Source organism: Idiotropiscis lumnitzeri, chromosome 13 (assembly GCF_059441095.1).
Source record: "Idiotropiscis lumnitzeri isolate Australia: NSW breed Sydney's pygmy pipehorse chromosome 13, RoL_Ilum_1.0, whole genome shotgun sequence".
NCBI classification, from domain to species: Eukaryota; Metazoa; Chordata; class Actinopteri; order Syngnathiformes; family Syngnathidae; genus Idiotropiscis; species Idiotropiscis lumnitzeri.
Genome location: NC_142403.1, coordinates 2,233,830 through 2,252,526, shown reverse-complemented (window position 1 = coordinate 2,252,526; position 18,697 = coordinate 2,233,830). Strand labels below are relative to the sequence as shown.

Genomic DNA, 18,697 nt, shown 5'->3' with positions numbered 1-18,697 from the left:
TTTCGCAACTTTTTTTGTTTTATTTCAATGTTCATTATAGCTCCTTTCATTGCACTTTGGGAAATGCATTTTACAAAACATAAAAAAAAATCAGCTATTTAAAAATGCGGCTGTATCGAAGACATTCTCAAAAGAATTGGACATTAACGGAAATATGGTTTCCAATTAAGATTTAATAGACAATTTCGTGTATACCATTTTATTTTATTTTGAAAAGTCAACGAGGAAGTGCTTTGTGTGCATCTTTTAGTACCTGGCGACTGTTGCGAGCGCTGAGCAGCTTCCCCATCCTCCCACAACACATCACTGTGTTGTTACCTCTGCACAATGGACGGCAGACGACATTAAACAATCATCTCAACACTATCGAGCCCGTGTATGGATTTAATGATGATGAAAAAGAAGAAATTCAAATTTAAGGTGGATTTTGAGCTGGACGAGCTCTCGTCGGTTCCATTTGTCAATGGGGTCCTCTTTTGTAAAGTCAGACTCCTGGACGGCGGATTCTCCGAGGAATCTTCGAGGTGAGATATTTGGTGTTATTCTGGTTAACTGCGCTGAATGGACCTTTTATTTACACTACCTAGACTTTGGCCCAATTAGCTCAAAGGCTAACGATACCAACTTAAACGAAATGGTTTCCTCACGAAATGCACTTTAAGCAACGAGGCTTAAGTAAGTAACCAAGACGTAGGTAAGGGTTATGTAACTAAGTGCTATCTATGTAAGATGGTGACAGGTCAACCCTCTCCTGGCTGCCACCCAGCTGCAAAACTAACCATATGAAATTTCAGAATAGAATAATAATTAAGTTTGAGACAATATGAACAGTGGGGTTTTTATTATTGCGTACAAGTATTATTAGTTCATTTTATAGACCAAATGCCTAAAGTAACAAAATAACCTCATTGGTTTATTTCAAGGATGGGCAGGGCAATTAATTTAGCAAAGGAGCCACATGAAAAACTTGAACACTTGCCTATCATTTTTAATGTATTTAAAAAATCTTATTATCTTGTTTAAATGCATTGCTTCTGTGTGTAGCTATCGCATGTATTATCAAAATTAGAAAATACAAAATTATAAGCAGCCATTAAAATGCTAGCTTTACATTTAACAATTGTACATTGATTTTGTGCACCAACTGCAGCTCAAAGTAGCTGGTGTCAGTACTAGATTCATGTCTGCTGATAACGTCACGCGTTATAATATATTTTTGTAATAGATTTCTCTGACTCAATGTTTGTCACCCCTGTTTGTTGTGTTTGTATGTTCAGAGCTACTAAATAATAATATCCGTCCATCCATTATCTGGACCACTTCTCCTCACTAGGGTTGCGGGGGTGCTGGAGCCTATCCCAGCTGTCTTCGGGCAATAGGCAGTGGACACTCTGAACTGGTTGCCAGCCAATCGCAGGGCACACATAGACGAACAACCATCCGCGCTCACGCTCACACCTAGGGGCAATTTAGAGTGTCCAATCAACCTGCCATGCATGTTTTTGGAATGTGGGCGGAAACCGGAGTACCTGGAGGAAACCTACGCAGTCACGGGGAGAACATATAAACTCCACACAGGAAAGCCGTCGCCGGAATTGAACCCACAACCTCCGTATTGTGTGGCCATCGTGCTAACCAGTTGTGCCGAAATAACAAAGAATAATAATAATAAAAATATAAAGCACATTTATTGCTACTTTTGTGAAGATGATCCTTTTTTTTCAGTATCCTGCGTGCCCATCGAAGTCGTCACGTCAATGTTCCGTTGCTATGGGAATAAGATTGTTTAAGGGTCGGAGTGAAAACATGGATATGTTTTATTAAGAAATATTTCACACTGTACATACATATGTTGCAGCCCGAGTGAACGACAGCATTGTTGCAAGTTTGGAAGTAGAAACGTAAACGTTCCACCACTGTTGCAGTAGCGGCTTCTTGGGGAATAGGCGGAAGTGATGTAGGAACTGCTGCGCCATCGTGACAGTAATGCAGTTTTTTAATTTATTTTTTATTATTTAGTGAATCAAAATATGCAAATTGAACAGTCGTGCGTAAAAAAAACAAAAAAACACTGAGGCAAAGAAATCTGTTTGAAAAATACGTTGTTAATGCGTGACATCATCAGCAGGTAACAGGCCACCGAAGGACCCCGAGCACATCTAGCAACCCGTCCACATCTAGTACCGACATCGTTCCTACCCAGGACCACCAAATATATAGACAAGTGGGAAGTATAATATTATTTACACGTGATGTATAATGATACAGTGATGATTTCTAGTACACTCAATATCTACAGCAGATTTGCTTACAGTATTATCAGGCCAAATCTTGGCCCTTTTCCCTCCACTGTACAGGAAATCAATCAATCAATCAATCAATCAATTGAGCTTTATGAAGCTATTTTCATACTAAAGAATGCAACTGAAATTGCTTTATATTACAAAATCACCTCCCAGACTCCACCAAAACCCCTACAAGGATGCAAACTCATACCGTATGCAAACTAGGGCCGAGTATAAATTCAGATGATCAAAATTGATTTGATTCGAGTTACAAGGGCCCGATTTGATTCGATTCACTTCGATTTTTGATTCAGTTAAGGATTTCATGCAATACCAATTTTCCTCTCATGTGGAAGACATACTCAGGAGCTGCAAAATACAATACAATACAACTTTATTTGTATAGCGCATTTCACAACAAGTAGAAACTTTTTGCTCTAAATTGGGGCATCAGTAAAAATATTTTATTATTTATATATATATATATATATATATATTTATTTATTTAATATATACATTAAGATTTGAACTCAATCTAGTTACACTAATCATGTATGTTATTGAACATGACCTGATTAAAACAATGATAATTTAAATCAACTCCAACCAAACGACAGGGTGTGCAAAAAAAAAAAAAGTGTCAAAAACATACTGTAAACTCATGACAAAAAAGGATTGAGGATGACACTTAAACTCATCTAGTTTTGGAGAAGTAGATACCCTTAATATGACTTGCAAGGAGATTTTCAAGGAAAGTTAAACAGCATTTTGATTGCCTTCACAACACAATGTGGCAAACAAACAAAGTATATGAAAAAGAAAATGGTAGCACGGGATTACAAATTCCATTTTAATAATTGGGATGGATGAATACTTTCAATGAACTATGTACATGTTTCGACTTAATCTAACAAAAACAAAGGTAGCTTTTCTACATTCATAATTAGCATCCAATCGTGTGATCGGTTCTCTCTCAGTGATGGTATCTGTGTGTGCCATGCGACTGGCTGGCGACCAGTTCAGGGTGAAGTCCGCTTTTGCCCGAAGTCCGCTGGGATAGGCTCCAGCACCCTCCAGTGACCTTGTACAGCAGGCATCACCAAATGGCGTACCGGACCCATGGCCAATCTATGATGAATTTTTTTTCAGGGCGCATTCGCAAACGTTGGCGCTGCAATTCTAGTTAATACGGAAAAGGCGTCACTGATTTGAGCCAATCAAATCTTTTGTTTACGATCCACTGCCAATTGCGCAGCAGACCGGAAGAGAGTGGTGCTGACAGTATGCCTTGCTAAAACGTTAGCGAGGTCGATGCGTCTTGTTTTAAATGAATGGACGGAGAAGTTTAGTTTCGTTCTGGCTGCAGCCAATTCAAAACCAGTGTGCATAATATGCTCCGAAACCGTCGCAACATTGCGAAGTGCCACTACGAAACAAAACACCGCCCTTTTGTGCACAGTTATCCGCTGACGTTTGAGGTGAGCGCATGCAAAAACATCGAACTTCGAGTGCAGTACAACAGATTTTTACATTTTGGTTTACATCCCAGCGGCATGCAAACGAATGTTCACTAAAAGCATCATGGATTTTGGGGAAACATAAAAAAACATTCAGTGATGGGGTGGTTGTGAAGGAGTGCTTAAATGTGGTTGCACAAACATTATTTAAAGAAAAACAGAAAGCCCAGATGTGTGAAATAGTCTACCAAATCACAATGGCCCTGACTTCGTTCCAACCCAGATTTAAGTCACTGGCAGGGCAGTCACAAGAATAAGTGGTGTCAAAGCTCATTTTGAATTAGTTTTTCATGAGGACAGCCATTTTTATTGATTGTGTACTCAACATGTTGACCTGTTTTACTTGAATAATTAGGCTTTCCATTTTTTTTTAGGCTGATAACTCTTTGATTTAAAAAAAAAAAAGGTAAAAGATGTTAACTCAATGCTTAGCACTTGATATAGTTCTGCAGGAGATATTTTACTGTTTTTTCTGGAAGTGGCACCCTTAAATTCCCGGAGCCACATTTTCTTGAATGTGAAATAAACGCCTTATATTTGTTTGACTGGCAAAGGTGTTGAATGGGAACATTGCTAAATATTTAGTATATAAGTGGCTCTGTTGAAAATGACTAAATATTGAAACTACTTAAAAATGTGAACATAGGCTAGACATTTCGGGAAGTTGGACTTTGGTTCGGACCTTTTAATTGGAAGAAATTTTCGTCGTGGACCTCTGTGACTTTTAATTGACTACCTCTGTTGTATAGGATATGCGTTGTTGAAGATGACATGACATTGCTTAGTTTGATCACGATATCGACTAGACGTGTTTTTTTGACCGTCCACAGGAAAACAGGTTGTGACGAACTCAACCTGCGATGTTTCGACTTCACGATGGCCTAAGCCTCGCCTGACATTTTAGGTTCACACTGCAAAAAAATGCAACCCAGATCGTATTTTTTTTTTTTGCCCGTATGCGACCTGTATCAGTCTTTTTTTTTTTTTAATGACAGGCTGAACGTCTCTATTATTTTTTTTTCAAATCTGACTTGGGCCACTTTCATATGTGGTCCAAGATTAGATACGTATGGGATTTTTGGGGAATGTAAACACAGCCAAACGGCTGGATTGCATGAGGTCAGACAGAGCCTGAAATGCGCTCCGCGTGGGCGTAAGGGAGAGTGCAGGCAGCTGGGAGATCAAATCTGAAAAAAAATATTTACTTTATGTTTAATGGCGCTTGAAACATGAAGCATAAAGTGGACGTTTATGGTGATAGTAATAACTCAGCCACAATTTTTTTATGCACGGCAATGACATGACGTCGCCATGAAATGAGACGGAAAAGCCTTGCCTCACCATTACTGCCAAATACTGTATTTCTACCTCCTATGGAATCGCTCCTCTAAATGCCCCGACTGGACCACATTTACTTCCGTAAACACTATGTCGTGAGTGACATAATCTCTTCTGCACATGCGGGTTGGTCACTGGGGACACATATCCAAAGTCGCATTTTTCATGTAAAGTGAACGCTTACACAAAAAAGTTTTTCACATGATGGCCCCACTTCTCGACAATGTTGGTAAAAACAGTATCATATTTTTTTTAATTAATTTTATTATATTTTATTGTAAGTATATAACATCCACCCATCCATTATCTGTACCACTTCTCACAAGGGTCGCGGGGGTGCTAGATAAAGATAAAGATAAAGATGTCCTTTATTAGTCCCACAATGGGGAAATTTGAGCCTATTCCAGCTATCTTTGGGCAGTAGGCAGCACTTAGGACACCAGTTGCTACTATCTGGCTTGAACTAGTGTCCACACATTTGCACATAAAAATAAAAAAGCACATCTTTCAAAATAAAAGAACCACACATTTGATGTTCTTCTTTGACTTCATTGTCACTCTGAGGGTCGGTCAGAGACTGTGGGCGGGCCAGATGTGGCCACCAGGGCTTACTTTTTGTAGTAACTTGTTTAATTGTACGTACTGTTATTTATTGAATGATTATTGTCATTAACTAAAAACTATGCAACAACAAACCAAATCATAACCTTTTTTATGGTGTGAGTCCAAGCATTGCCATTTACAGATATATGATTGCATTTGAACAAATAAACAAAATTAGACTCTCTTTAAATTGTTACTTTTTCTGAAATAAAGTGAAAATCCTTAACTGAACATAATTCACTATTACGCCATCCCAAGTTCATCTGGACTACGCCAAGGAACGACCCGTTTCATACTAAATGCTGCAGCCGCCAGTTTTCGAAGTCGGGAATAATGAAGTTAACCTAGAATTGAGAGAAAATGTCGACATAAAAAGCCAGGCTGACAGCATCTTTTTATTATTATTGCATGCTTTTGCTAAATTCACATACTGGCAGAAATGACTCAGGTGATTTGGCGATTTTGATGACTCATTTGATGTCAGCCTGCTGTTCAACAGTATCGCAACAGTTGACCAAAGACAAAATAAGATCAACTCTTTCTTTTAGGGGGGAGGGAACTAGTGGCGCTTGAGGTCGATTGCTCATCTGACTTAAGCCCTAAAGTTTAGCCCTGGTTTTAGTTCTGATATATATACACTGTGTCCCCCCAAAATTAAACTCTTTAACTAATTGTAAACTAGGTGTTTATTATACTTTATACTTTGTTTAATTTTCAACATCAATCAATTATCTAACCGCTTCTCCTCACAAGGGTCGCGGAGCCTATCCAGGGCAGTAGGCGGGGTACACCCTGAACTGGTTGCCAGCCAAGCGCTGGGCACACTTATACAAAAAAAAAATATCCACGCCCACAATAATACCTATAGGGAGGTCTCTGCCCTAGGACAATGTTGATGCATATTAAGTTTTGATCCTTGAAATATCTTCCCTAACCAATTTGTAGAAATACTATTTTTTAATTGGCAAAGCTGTAAATAAAAATGGAATAGAGAAGCAAAGCAAACGCAACACTATATTTACATCCAATCATGGCTCGGTCTACCTCAATGTTGGTGCTTAAATCCGAGTTTACTCACTTCGATTATTGATTCCAATGTGCCAAGAAATGTTGTGAGCTGTGGTATGTACATTTTAACAAATCTGAATTCCCCAAGCACACAATATCCAGCTGGCAAAGAGTTCTCTGAAACTTACCAGCCTCAGAATAAAGCACTCGTACAGCTGCTGTTTTTTATTTCAAGTGAAAGTGGCCTTCCAGTTTCCAAAATGATCTTTTGTCCTGTCGTTCCTGTGATTATTTCAGTACCGTATGCATACTCAACATCAACAACACAAAACCACGTTTGCAATTTATGCTACAGTTCTAACCAGTAGTTTAACATGGAAAGCAATGATCCATTTCTCCCATTTACCATGAATGGTCAACATATACAGTTAGTTTCAAGTGAATGAATTTGAATCCAGAACATCAACAGAAGGGATTCAGTGTGGTGCGTGGGCAAGGTTGCCTGCGAGAGAAGTCATGCTGGTTATAATCTTGCTGCCCACGCAGGCAGACCATTTTCGATCACTACCAGTTTTCTTTCTCATCATTTCACAGAGAGTTGGCTACACAGTTTAACCCCCAGTCAGTGGTTGAAAATGCATTTCTCTCAGCCCTCTTCAGTCAGCCCCCTGATTCGTCGAGGCCTGACTATCAAATTGCAATTCATTATCTAATCTCAGAATCAGAATCTTCTTTTTTGAAGTATTGAAAAACACCCAAGGAATTTGTCTCTGGTAGTTTGAGCCACACTAGTGTTACAACAACAAGCAATTCTAACAAAAATAATAATTAGGAGTTAACAAGTAAGTACAGTCATGAATTAACCAATGGAAGGATAGCATTAGTGGAATAGTACGGAACAATGACAGCTGTACAAATGATGCCTAGTGTCATCAAGGAAAATAAAGTGACCAGTAGTGCAGTAATTAGAATACAAGGATGACCGTGCAAATGATGCAGAGTCCCTGAGCACTTTAAAGTGTCCAGTGGTGATGAATAGTTAATTTGTTTATTTAGTGCACAGACAACAGTGATAAGCACAAAAGCTGCCTGTTATTATCGTTTTCGGCTGTGACTGTGGACGTGTGTAGTGTGGTGTGGTGACATAACCGTCATTATATGAAGCTCTACCTCAGCAGTTGAGTTGTAATGAATTCAGGGAACCAGAAGCTCATGTCAATGCAACAATCCAAAGTCTTTTTCTTTTAATGCAGTAGACAATTTAGGTAGTTGTCTCTTGCTGTTTTTCTTAATAGAGACAACCGCCAATTTCCTGTATTTTATCTTGTTCATCTTTTCAGGGAAGCTGGACTCTGTATTAGTTTAATTGGGGCAGAAAGGGGGGTTCACCCTGAACTGATCATGACAACTATTCATACTCACATTCACATCTTTTAGCAATTTCAAGTCCCGAGTGAGCCATGTTGTTGTGGTGCAGCTCCGTGAATAATATGAAAGACACTGAACCCATTTTCAAACCTGAAGCATATCTAAACACTGCACCGCTATACAATTGCCCAACCGGCAATAGCAGTTGTGGATGAAGTGGGGATGCTTTGTTGGTGTGGTTACAGCCATGGAGAACGTTGTTTAGTCATCCTTCGTTTGTAGTTAGCAGCATAAAAAAATAGGGCAAAAGTGTGGGACAGTTATTGCATGGGCAAACAATTAATTTCATTTTTTATTTATTTACTTTGTATTCAGTGTTTCAGATTAACATTGCCCCTCTGCAGGTTAGAGATGAGATCGTGCCTCAATTGGAGGAATTCAACTACTTTTTTCACGAGTGAGGGAAAAATGGAGCGGAGGTTTTTCAGGTGGATTAGTATAGTGCCTGGAGTGATTCTGACTGCATCGATTTACTGGTCAATCTACATTCCCACCCTGACCGATTGCAATATGTTTCCTACCTAAAAATTGTGGTGAGAAGCACTGTCATCTGGGAGGGAGTTCTCAGCTTTGGCCTTCCTGTGTTTGTATGTTCTCCCTGTGTATAGCATATAAAATCCAAAAATAGCAGATGGAATATTCATATATAATGATATGCAAAAAGCACCAACTCAGAATTTGACTCAATAATTGACATCTTTGTGGTTTTCTCTCACAGGGAGGCAGTCCAGGCCAACAGTGTGCGATGGAGGAAGAGGTTCTCTTTCCCCTGTAAAATGAGTGCCAATGTTGGGACTGGTGTACTGGACCCTTGTGTGTGTCGCGTATCAGTCAGAAAGGTACATTATCAAAGGGACGTTTTATTGACGTTAACATTGGCACTTGTATAATAAGTTTGGATGTAAAAATGACATCAGTACTAAAATAGCACACTTAAAATGCTCTGGAGTGATTTAACATTTTTTTATTGTGATGAGATTTACAACAAAATGGCATGGCCCCTTTTGGAGCTCGGCTTGTTATTTTTTTGGGGGTTTCAGCGTCTACGTAACAGCGGGAGGCAAGCGAGGTAATAGTGCTCAAATGGTCAGTTCTGTTAGGGCTGGGCGATATGACCTAAAATCAATATCGCGATAAACTGAGCAATTTTACCTCGATAACAATAAATGCACAATAAATTTTCGCCCGTGGACCAAAATCAAAATAAATGCAGGAAATGCATATTAACTTTTTTTATTTTATTGACCAACTGGTACACATTACTTTCAATGGAAAATAAAAGTACAAAAATCATTTGTATAAGCATTCCAAATATCTTGTTTTGCATGACTTGAACAATGTCACAAAGAACAGGAGAAAAAGGGTACCTCTCACAAAATCTTTTCTGCAAATGGCTTGCGCCAAGATGCTGTAATGCCATGTGCAAAGGCCTAGATTTGTGTGAAGGTCTCTTGTAAACAATATAAATAATGCCATGTGCAAAGGAGCTAGTGTGGTCGTTAAATAAAATGCGAAATAAAATGGGGAAAAAGTCAATGCAAGTAAACAATTGTACATCATCAGAAAAATGTGCAGTCTCGAGTACTCTGGTGCGCAGTCGCCACTTGTCCTTTATGTAATGCACCGTCAGGCTCAAACAGGGATCCATGTTGCGACTCGACCACAAGTAGGATGTGGGTGTAAAATGCTTGACATGTCTAAGCTACCGTCCCGATATTGTCCATATTGGGAAGTACGGTTTGCGACAATTATTTTCGTACCTCTTGTCGACTACTTTCATGAGGCGTTTAAATCCTGTGCGCTCCACTATAGCTAGATGAGCTCTATCTTTTGTATGGGCTAGGCCAGGCATCACCAAATGGCGGACCGCGGTCCGGATCCGGACCTCGTGATGGTTCGGACCGGACCCATGGCCAATCTATGATGAATTTTTTTTTCAGGGCGCATTCGCAAACATTGGCGCTGCAATTCCAGTTAATATGGAAAAGGTGTCACTGATTTGAAGCAATCAAATCTTTTGTTTAGATCCACTGCCAATTGCGCAGCAGACCAGAAGATAGTGCTGCTGACAGTATGCCTTGCTAAAAAGTTAGCGAGGTCGATGCGTCTTGTTTTAAATGAATGGACGGAGAAGTTTAGTTTCGTTCTGGATGCAGCCAATTCAAAACCAGTGTGCATCATATGCTCCGAAACCGTCGCAAAATTGCGAAGCGCCACTACGAAACAAAGCACCGCCCTTTTGTGCACAGTTATCCGCTGACGTTTGAGTTGAGCGCATGCAAAAACATCGAACTTCGAGTGCAGTACAACAGATTTTTACATTTTCGTTTACATCCCAGCGGCATGCAAACGAATATTCAGTAAAAGTATCATGGGTTTAGGGGAAACATAAAAAAACGTTCAAGTGATGGGGAAGTTGTGAAGGAGTGCTTAATTGTGGTTGCACAAACATTATTTAAAGGAAAACACAAAGCCCAGATGTGTGAAATAGTCTACCAAATCCCAATGGCCCTGACTTCGTTCCAACCCAGATTTAAGTCACTGGCAGGGCAGCACAAACTCATTTTTCTCATTAAGAGAAGTTAAAAAAATATTCAAAAGAAAAAGTGGTGTCAAAGCTCATTTTGAATTAGTTTTTCATGAAGACAGCCATTTTTATTGATTGTGTACTCAACATGTTGACCTGGTTTACTTGGATAATTAGGCTTTCCATTTTTTTTTAGGCTGATAACTCTTTGATTTAAGAAAAAAAGGTAAAAGATGTTAACTCAATGCTTAGCACTTGATATATTTCTGCAGGAGATATTTTACAGTTTTTTCTGGAAGTGGCACCCTTAAATTCCCGGAGCCACATTTTCTTGAATGTGAAATAAACGCCTTATATTTGTTTGACTGGCAAAGGTGTTTGTGAACATTGCTAAATATTTAGTATATAAGTGCGTTCTGTTGAAAATGACTAAATATTGAAACTATATAAAAATGTGAACATAGGCTAGACATTAAGGGAAGTTGGACTTTGGTTCGGACCTTTCAATTGGAAGAAATTTTCGTCGTGGACCTCTGTGACTGAAAATTGAATACCCCTGGGCTAGGCTATCGCGTCCTCTTAGACGTTCTCTCGTAGGGTGTCGCCTCCGTTAATGGGCTGTTGTCACTTGTCCAACCTTGCTTCTCACTTTGAACTTTCAGCACAGCGTGGTTGTGTTGTGGGTGGTGAAAAAGAAAAGGTTGGACGCGCTGTTTGGGGTGCTTACAACGCACTTTGTAGTTTGTGTTCTTTTGCTCAAACATCGTCTTTATGGAACCCAAAACATTTCCAATCGACAGATGTCGAATTTCTTTTCGGGACAACCGCAGCAGGAACAACTTCAACTAACGTTACTTCGTCTTGAGCCGTGTCAGCCGCTTCTGGATTGAATCGCCAGCTACGAACGCGTCTTCTGTTTACTTTCTAGTTCAGCCGGGTGGAGTCACGTGGCTACACGCGCTGTAGCCGTCTTAAAGGGGCATGAACATAGCCGCAGACAGAAAAGACTTCTTTTTTTTTTAAACACAGAGTTTACCGACATGGGCAAAATGATGTCGGTCATTGTATGAAATTTCGGTCACGGTAAATTTTTGGTTTACCGCCCAGCCCAAAGTTCTGTTGTGTTAAACGGCGACCGATCACTACCATTACTACTCTTGTCCAATTCAACTGGTGAAAGTATAAAAGCCTTCTGCACAATAGTTTGGATTTATTGACATTAAATGTGATTCATGCGATCACCTGCGCAAATCAAAAATACTGTGCCGATCGATTCTCCACTACACAGACTGAAGCGGACAAGAGCAAGAATGCGCGCACGAACCCCAATTGGTTATATTTTGAATATTTAGCTACGCTAATCCTTTGTTAAGTGTGAGGAGGCAGCGAGGCATCGAGGCATCGACGTTTACGGGTCCTACCCCCCTTGGGGAACAAAAGTACTTTACTTACAAAAGGAAGTAGGCCATTTTTAATTTCCTTTCAATTTTTGGCCTTTTATAGAGATTATATTTGATCAAAAGTGATTTTAATCTGATTTTCTAAATAAAAAAAAAAATGCAATTCTAAGGTGCCATTACCACAACGTTGCCAGGGCTGCAAGTGCCCTTTATAGCTGCTTGCAGCTCTAGTTGTTTTTATTATTAATCTGTCCATACCTTAAAGAACTCTACCAGTAAGCTACCAATGGTCATATAAAAGAGCAGCTGCTTGCTGATGCGATTATGCCGCAATTGACATATTATCCCATTTGTTGACGAATCGCGTCTACTGTTGTTGATCAATCCACTAGCAAAATAATTGTTTTTGGCAGCCCTACCTAGCAGAGCTGCCAACCTATAGAAATTCACTTCATGGACAATTTGTCGGAATTTCCATATTTTTAAAATTGTGTCCAGAACATTACAGCGCAATAGTTATTGCATTATATGACGTAATAGGAGAAAAAGAGTTCTATATATTGTTAAACTGCAGAACTTAATCATTTATTAATAACCTTAATTGTAGATAAAATATGGCTTACATATTTATACTGACATGATAAATCTAATTAAAATCATGCACAATATAATATCAATTAAAAAAAAAGGAAAAAATTAGCCAACCCGGACTTCAGCATTCAGCGTGCTGTGGGAAGAGGCTCCATCCATTATGACGTTAGATTTGTGTACCAAAGAGGAAATTTGGAGCACAGTGTGTGTCCGCCTAACCAGTTCAGAAGACGGGCCGAACATCCAAAAAACAAGTACATGCATGCACACGCATGCGTGAGCACTAGCGGGCGTGTGTGGCAGACGCGTACAGTGAATTATATGACGAGAGATTTGTCTGAAAATATTTCACACATATACATTTGCAATTTTCCCAACTTTTTCAGATCCATAAACATAATTGCTATTTTCACGAATTTTTCACATTCACAAATATATTTGCGATTTTCACCTGTTTTTCAGACCCGCAAAATTATGTGCAATTTTTACATGTTTTTTTTCATGTGTGTGCATTTATCATGACTTATCATTTGAAAATATTGAATTGTTGAATGTCTTGAAAGTGCGATTGTTGATCAGCGGGCAAGCCCATTTATTTTTTTGTCAGGACCGCTTTCCAGCCTTGGCTGAAAAAACAATGCTTACCACAAAAGGGTGAAGACAAATCCAATGCGAAAGAGAACTTAAAGCGAGCCGTAACGTAGCTGAGCAGAAACCAACATACAAATACGCAAACAACAAAACGAGATCAAATCACGAGGAGCGCAAACTATGAACATGAGCATGAGCTAAAGCATGAGCAACGCAGGATAATAATCCGACGCGGGTCTGTCCGCGTCGGCTGTTTAAGTAGTCCGTAATTAGTGTCCTGATGAGGCGCAGCTGTGGCGATCGTGAGCGCGTCCCGCTCGTGGCTGCTTCCCTGAGCGCAGCCGCCGGGCCACGCCCACTCTCTGGAACCACAACAGACTGATCGTGGCATTTTTTAGGCAAATGATATCATGCCGTGTCAAGATATTCACATACAAGTCTCTGATATTCATATGTGGAAAAAGACAAAACACTGTTTTGCTAAGAAACAGTATTCTTGTCTCTATTGAACAAGAACAAGCTCCTGTTTTTCGTTTAAAAATTTGAAATTGAATAATGGAAAATGGAATGGCCTTTAAATTCCGAACAGGACTAATCATTGATACATAAATGACATGCTAGTTAGCCAGCTCCAACCGTCAGCACCGCACTTCACAGGCAAGTAAATTATTGTTTTATGACAATAATGAGACAGCTAAAAAAGTGAAGTCGCTCTGAGATGGATGGTCGACTGTGATCTCCAAGAGAGGATTAGTTTGCTATGGTTACAATAAATAATAAATAATAAGTAAAGATCCATGCCCGCCTGCTGGCTGCCCGCTGCCAGTCACCGTCTGCCTCCTGAGAGTTGACAAGACTAGCTTAGCTAAATGTCCCAAATAATACCCGTAGTGGTCCATGTGCGCATTCTTTCTCTTGTCCGCTTTAGTGTGTATAAGTGGAGGAGAGAACGGCACAGTATTTTTGATTTTGTGGAGATGATCTCCTGAGCTCACGTTTGATGTCAATAAATCTAAAATATTGTAGAACACTTTTATACTTTCACAGGTTAAAGTGAACAAGAGTCGTAATGTGCATTTGCATTTTGGTGGCGATCAGTCGCCGTTTTAGACAACAGAACTGACAAAGAGAGCAATATTACCTTGCTTGCTTCACTGCTATGACGTAGACGCTAATACCAGAAACAATAACAAGCCGAGATCCAAAAGGGTGTATGCCAATTTGTTGTAAATCTCATCACAAAAAAAGCCCTTAAATCACTACAGTATTTAGGTGGGTGAATTTCAGTACTGATGTCATTTTTACATACAAAACATGTTATAAAAGTGCCAATGTTAAGCTCATCCAAGTGTTTCTTTAAGTAAAATGAGTAAAATTTTACCCCTAAATTCAGCCCTTTATAACTGTGTCCTTTTTAAAAAAATATATATATATTAATATTGCCCAATATGAAATACTTATTTATTTCATGACATATTTTTCAGCCTATGACTGAACCATTTTTCATTTTGGGATTGACAATGTGTTTTCAAGATCGTCAAAGCTGTAGTTTTTTTATATGGCTCAAATCCCCCACAATCAACAATCAACAACATGCTACTGTGGACAGGTCACACTAAACAAGCACTGAACTGGTTGAAAAAAAAACAAACGTCTTCAGCTGTGTCCAAATTCACAGGCTGAGTCCTCCGAAGGCCTTATAACGTCACTTCCAGCACGACCGCACGTGGTGTCATATTCACATTAATCCTGTACAAACTCGCCTCAGCTAATGCAGTCCACGGAGGATACACGAGGAGGATCTTTTGAAGGTATCGAGTTACCCAGCCTTTGAATTGTCTTTCTTGAATTTGGAAGTGAGGTCATGCAGCTGAATAAATGCGGCCGAAAATGTGGCCTTCGGAGGATGGAGCCTGTGAATTTGGACACAGTCGACGTCACGCTGTCACCCATACTCCCGCAAGGTATTTCTTTTGCGGTAGCCTGGCAATGTTAGGCTCTAAACTAACTTACGCCGCCGCAACACAGACTTTATTTATATCGGATGTAAGTCCGTGCACAGAAGCAGCAATGAACTGCGTGATGCGGATCCTCTCCTCCGTGTTGACAAATAAACTACCCCACCAACAAGTGCCGCTTTGACCGAGAAGGTGAATGAGGTGTCGCAAAGCATGGCAGTTGTTCAAGTGAAATGCAGAAATGGGAAAGACCCAAAATTAGTGCTGAGGTGTATAGTAGACTTCACAGAAGTCTTTCTAGAACCGCGTGAGTGTGGAGAGCCAGCATCTGGGAACAGAAATTTTGCATTGCAATTAATATGTATCTTGACAAACTTAAACAAATTTAGCACATGCTCTAACACTGGAACTCAGTCCCTCTGTTTGACGCAGTTAAGGCTCTAGCAAAAAATATGGGATTAATATTGACACATAATCTTTGATTTATGTACAAAGACCATGTACATGAGTTCAAAATGTACATTTTTGGGTTATTTTTTTTTTCTATACATGACGACAAGTGGTACAATACAATATACAATACAATACAACTTTATTCATATAGCGCATTTCACAACTGTAACAAAGCGCTTTCCATATGTTTTAATAAAAATTAGCAGGAAATTAGAACATTAGATGTTTTTTCTCTGCTTGAGCTCAGTAACAGGTGCACAATTAAGAGATATTTTCAAAATGTTATGTATATAAAACCATTCTGATAATTCAGAGAAAATGACATTTACTCACACCTGAACATTTTAGAACCATTCATTATAAATTTGAAATGTTTTTTTTTCAGTCTGAAAATGTTGAGTAAATTACTAGTCTGTACGCAATTAAAGTATATAACTACAAAATTACAGTGTGTGTGCTTGCCTATTGATGTTTGTTTTAGTGGAGGACAAAATCAAGGAGTTAACATTTTTCCCCAATTTTGCCTCATCGTTATGCTTTATCCTGGACGGCATGACTAAATACTGTGTGTTTGTAGGTGTGCCTGTCAGTGTATGCGTGTGTGTGTGGACCTACAATAGGTCTTGCCTTACTTAAAAAACAAAACAAAAAAAAAAAAACTCAAAAGGACTACCTCCCTCATAATACCTCTTTAGTGTCCCTGCATTATTAGAGTATGGTAATAGCATTTAATGTTTTAATTAAATGGCATTTTCTTTTTTGTTAATGTTATTGTACATCGTGAATTGCGCACTAAAGCTTGATTGGAAGAAAATTTCAGATCGAATCGAAGTCGCAACATAATGTAAATAAATAAATAAAAACATACTAATCGCAATTCTTTTCCTAAAATTGTTCAGCCCTATTTCAGCAATATCTCCCAGCCCAAGTCCCAAGTCTCCCTGTCTAGTATTTCAGTTGTGAAAAATATCCTATAGGGATGCAGTGTACTTGCTCCCTCTAACTAAAAAATCTCTACACACTCATTCAACGTTTACAATCCTCACTCTTGGCTGTAACTCTGTGGTAAATCGACATAAAAATATGTTGTGAGTCACCAGCTGTGTTTACAATGTGGATACGACAAGAATGTAGGCGCTCATATTTGGAATATATGTTTCTGTTTTTATAGGAGCTGAAGGGGGGGAAAGCATATGCAAAGGTAAATTAATACTTGTTTTGCTTTAATTGTGTCATTTTGTATTTTTTGTGACAGAATATAGCATGACACTTCCCTTACTTGGCAATGGACTATACTATTCAATTTGTGATGTATTATATTGAATAACAATGTCTTCGCCACCGCTTCTTTGCAAAAGCCAAAATCCGAAAGTTCTGAACCTTTGCCCCTAAATGTATGCTTTGGGTATTTGGCATGCTAAATGGCTCTGGGGAAAAAAACAAAAAAACCCAACAAAAACATATTCCCATTTAAAAGCGTGTGTGCATAATTATGCATTCATTTTTAATTCAGTGGTTTCCTATTTGTATTACCCCCTAAAATATCTGCCATAAATTAGGGCTGCACGATATTGGAAAAAAATGACATTGCAATTTTTAGGGAGGCTCCGATGTACATTGCGATATTGAAACTTGAAAAAATTTCACTAGATAGAAATACGTGCACCACGGCATTTTATACCTTTTGTCCAGCGTGCGGATCATTTTTTTTAACGTCTCTTTCGTGGCGCCGTTGAGTTGCTTTCGGTTTCGCTTTCACCCTGTGAAAAGTTATTGCTTTTGTGATTTGTTGATGCTGTTCGGACTTCTTATCATAAAGTGTTATAATAAAGGCGTCTGCCATTGTTTTTTTGAGTAGATGGTTTTACATGGGGTCCCACTAATGAGTCTGAACTGGTTATACGGGGGCTCGTAATAGCATTCAAATGATCGGACAGGTTTGTTGTATTACCTCGTGTTGCAGCAACAATGGCGAGGCACTGTCGGCAGAGGGTTTTATGTGTGTTGTATATTCCTTTTTATGGACGAAATAATTCCATATTTCGAATGTTGACTTCCTTTTGGGGACTAAATGCCGCCATCGTCTCTTCCATGTCGCCTATTAGTGTTTTCAGAGCGCACAGAGTGGAGGGGGTGGGGGAGTGGCCAGTGACTGGCAGGAGGGAAGGGGTGATCGAGACAGGCTTTGTAGAGCATACAGTAGCTTGCTGATTCTATGAAGCTAAACAAATTTTGCGTGCTCTAAGAAAAAAAAGACAAAAACATTGCACGTCCTACGATGTGACAATCGCGCATGCGCACATTGCTAAGATCTTTCTAAGATCTGAAATAATTTATCTTTGTCAAAAAATAAACAACAACAAAAGAAACCACAACTTGTCATTCTGGATTTGTAAACAATCTAGCATTTTATCGAAAGACAATGTGGAAAGTATCAGATTATGACAACGCAAACACAAACAACACAAATCATACAAGTGTTATGACATATGGTCAATAGACTTGGATAGACATATTTAGCATGCTAAATGTTTTTGGTCCCCTACTCTTTTCTGACCTTTTCTATTTCATAGTCACGTCATCACAAAAAATAAACCTGTCATGGTTTTTCCTACAGCTTGGTTTTGCAGATCTGAATTTATCAGAGTTTGCCGGCTCTGGAAGTACAACGCGTAGATGTCTGCTAGAGGGTTACGATACCAAAAATACTCGCCAGGATAACTCCATTCTTAAGGTAACTTTTGTACGCCAAAATTGTCTCGCTGGACTTCAACAGGACAATGGCTCATTGACTATGTTTACATAACGCCAATTTTCAGGTTAAGGTCAAAATCCTACTTTCTAGTCCGATGGCCTCACAGTGCAAAGGTCGTGGAATCGATTCCAGCTGCGGCCTTCCTGTGTGGAGTTTGCATGTATTCCCCGTCCCTGTTTGGGTTTTCTCTGGGTACTCCCACATTCCAAAAACACACGTGGTAGGTTGATTGAACACTCAAAA

The 18,697-nt window shown here is 39.3% G+C and overlaps 1 protein-coding gene across 3 annotated transcripts in view; it reads left to right on the top strand.

Moving 5' to 3' along the window:
- Nucleotides 1-261: 261 nt before the first annotated feature.
- eeig2b (EEIG family member 2b) overlaps nt 262-18,697 on the top strand; it is a 36,646-nt gene continuing 18,210 nt past the window's right edge. For all 3 annotated transcript variants that reach the window (XM_088312945.1, XM_088312944.1, XM_088312943.1), the window contains exons 1-4: nt 262-524; nt 8,898-9,018; nt 16,871-16,900; nt 18,317-18,433. In XM_088312945.1, coding sequence (XP_088169071.1) covers nt 379-524; nt 8,898-9,018; nt 16,871-16,900; nt 18,317-18,433 — 414 coding nt within the window. In that variant the 5' untranslated portion in view covers nt 262-378. The remainder of the gene's footprint in view (nt 525-8,897; nt 9,019-16,870; nt 16,901-18,316; nt 18,434-18,697) is intronic.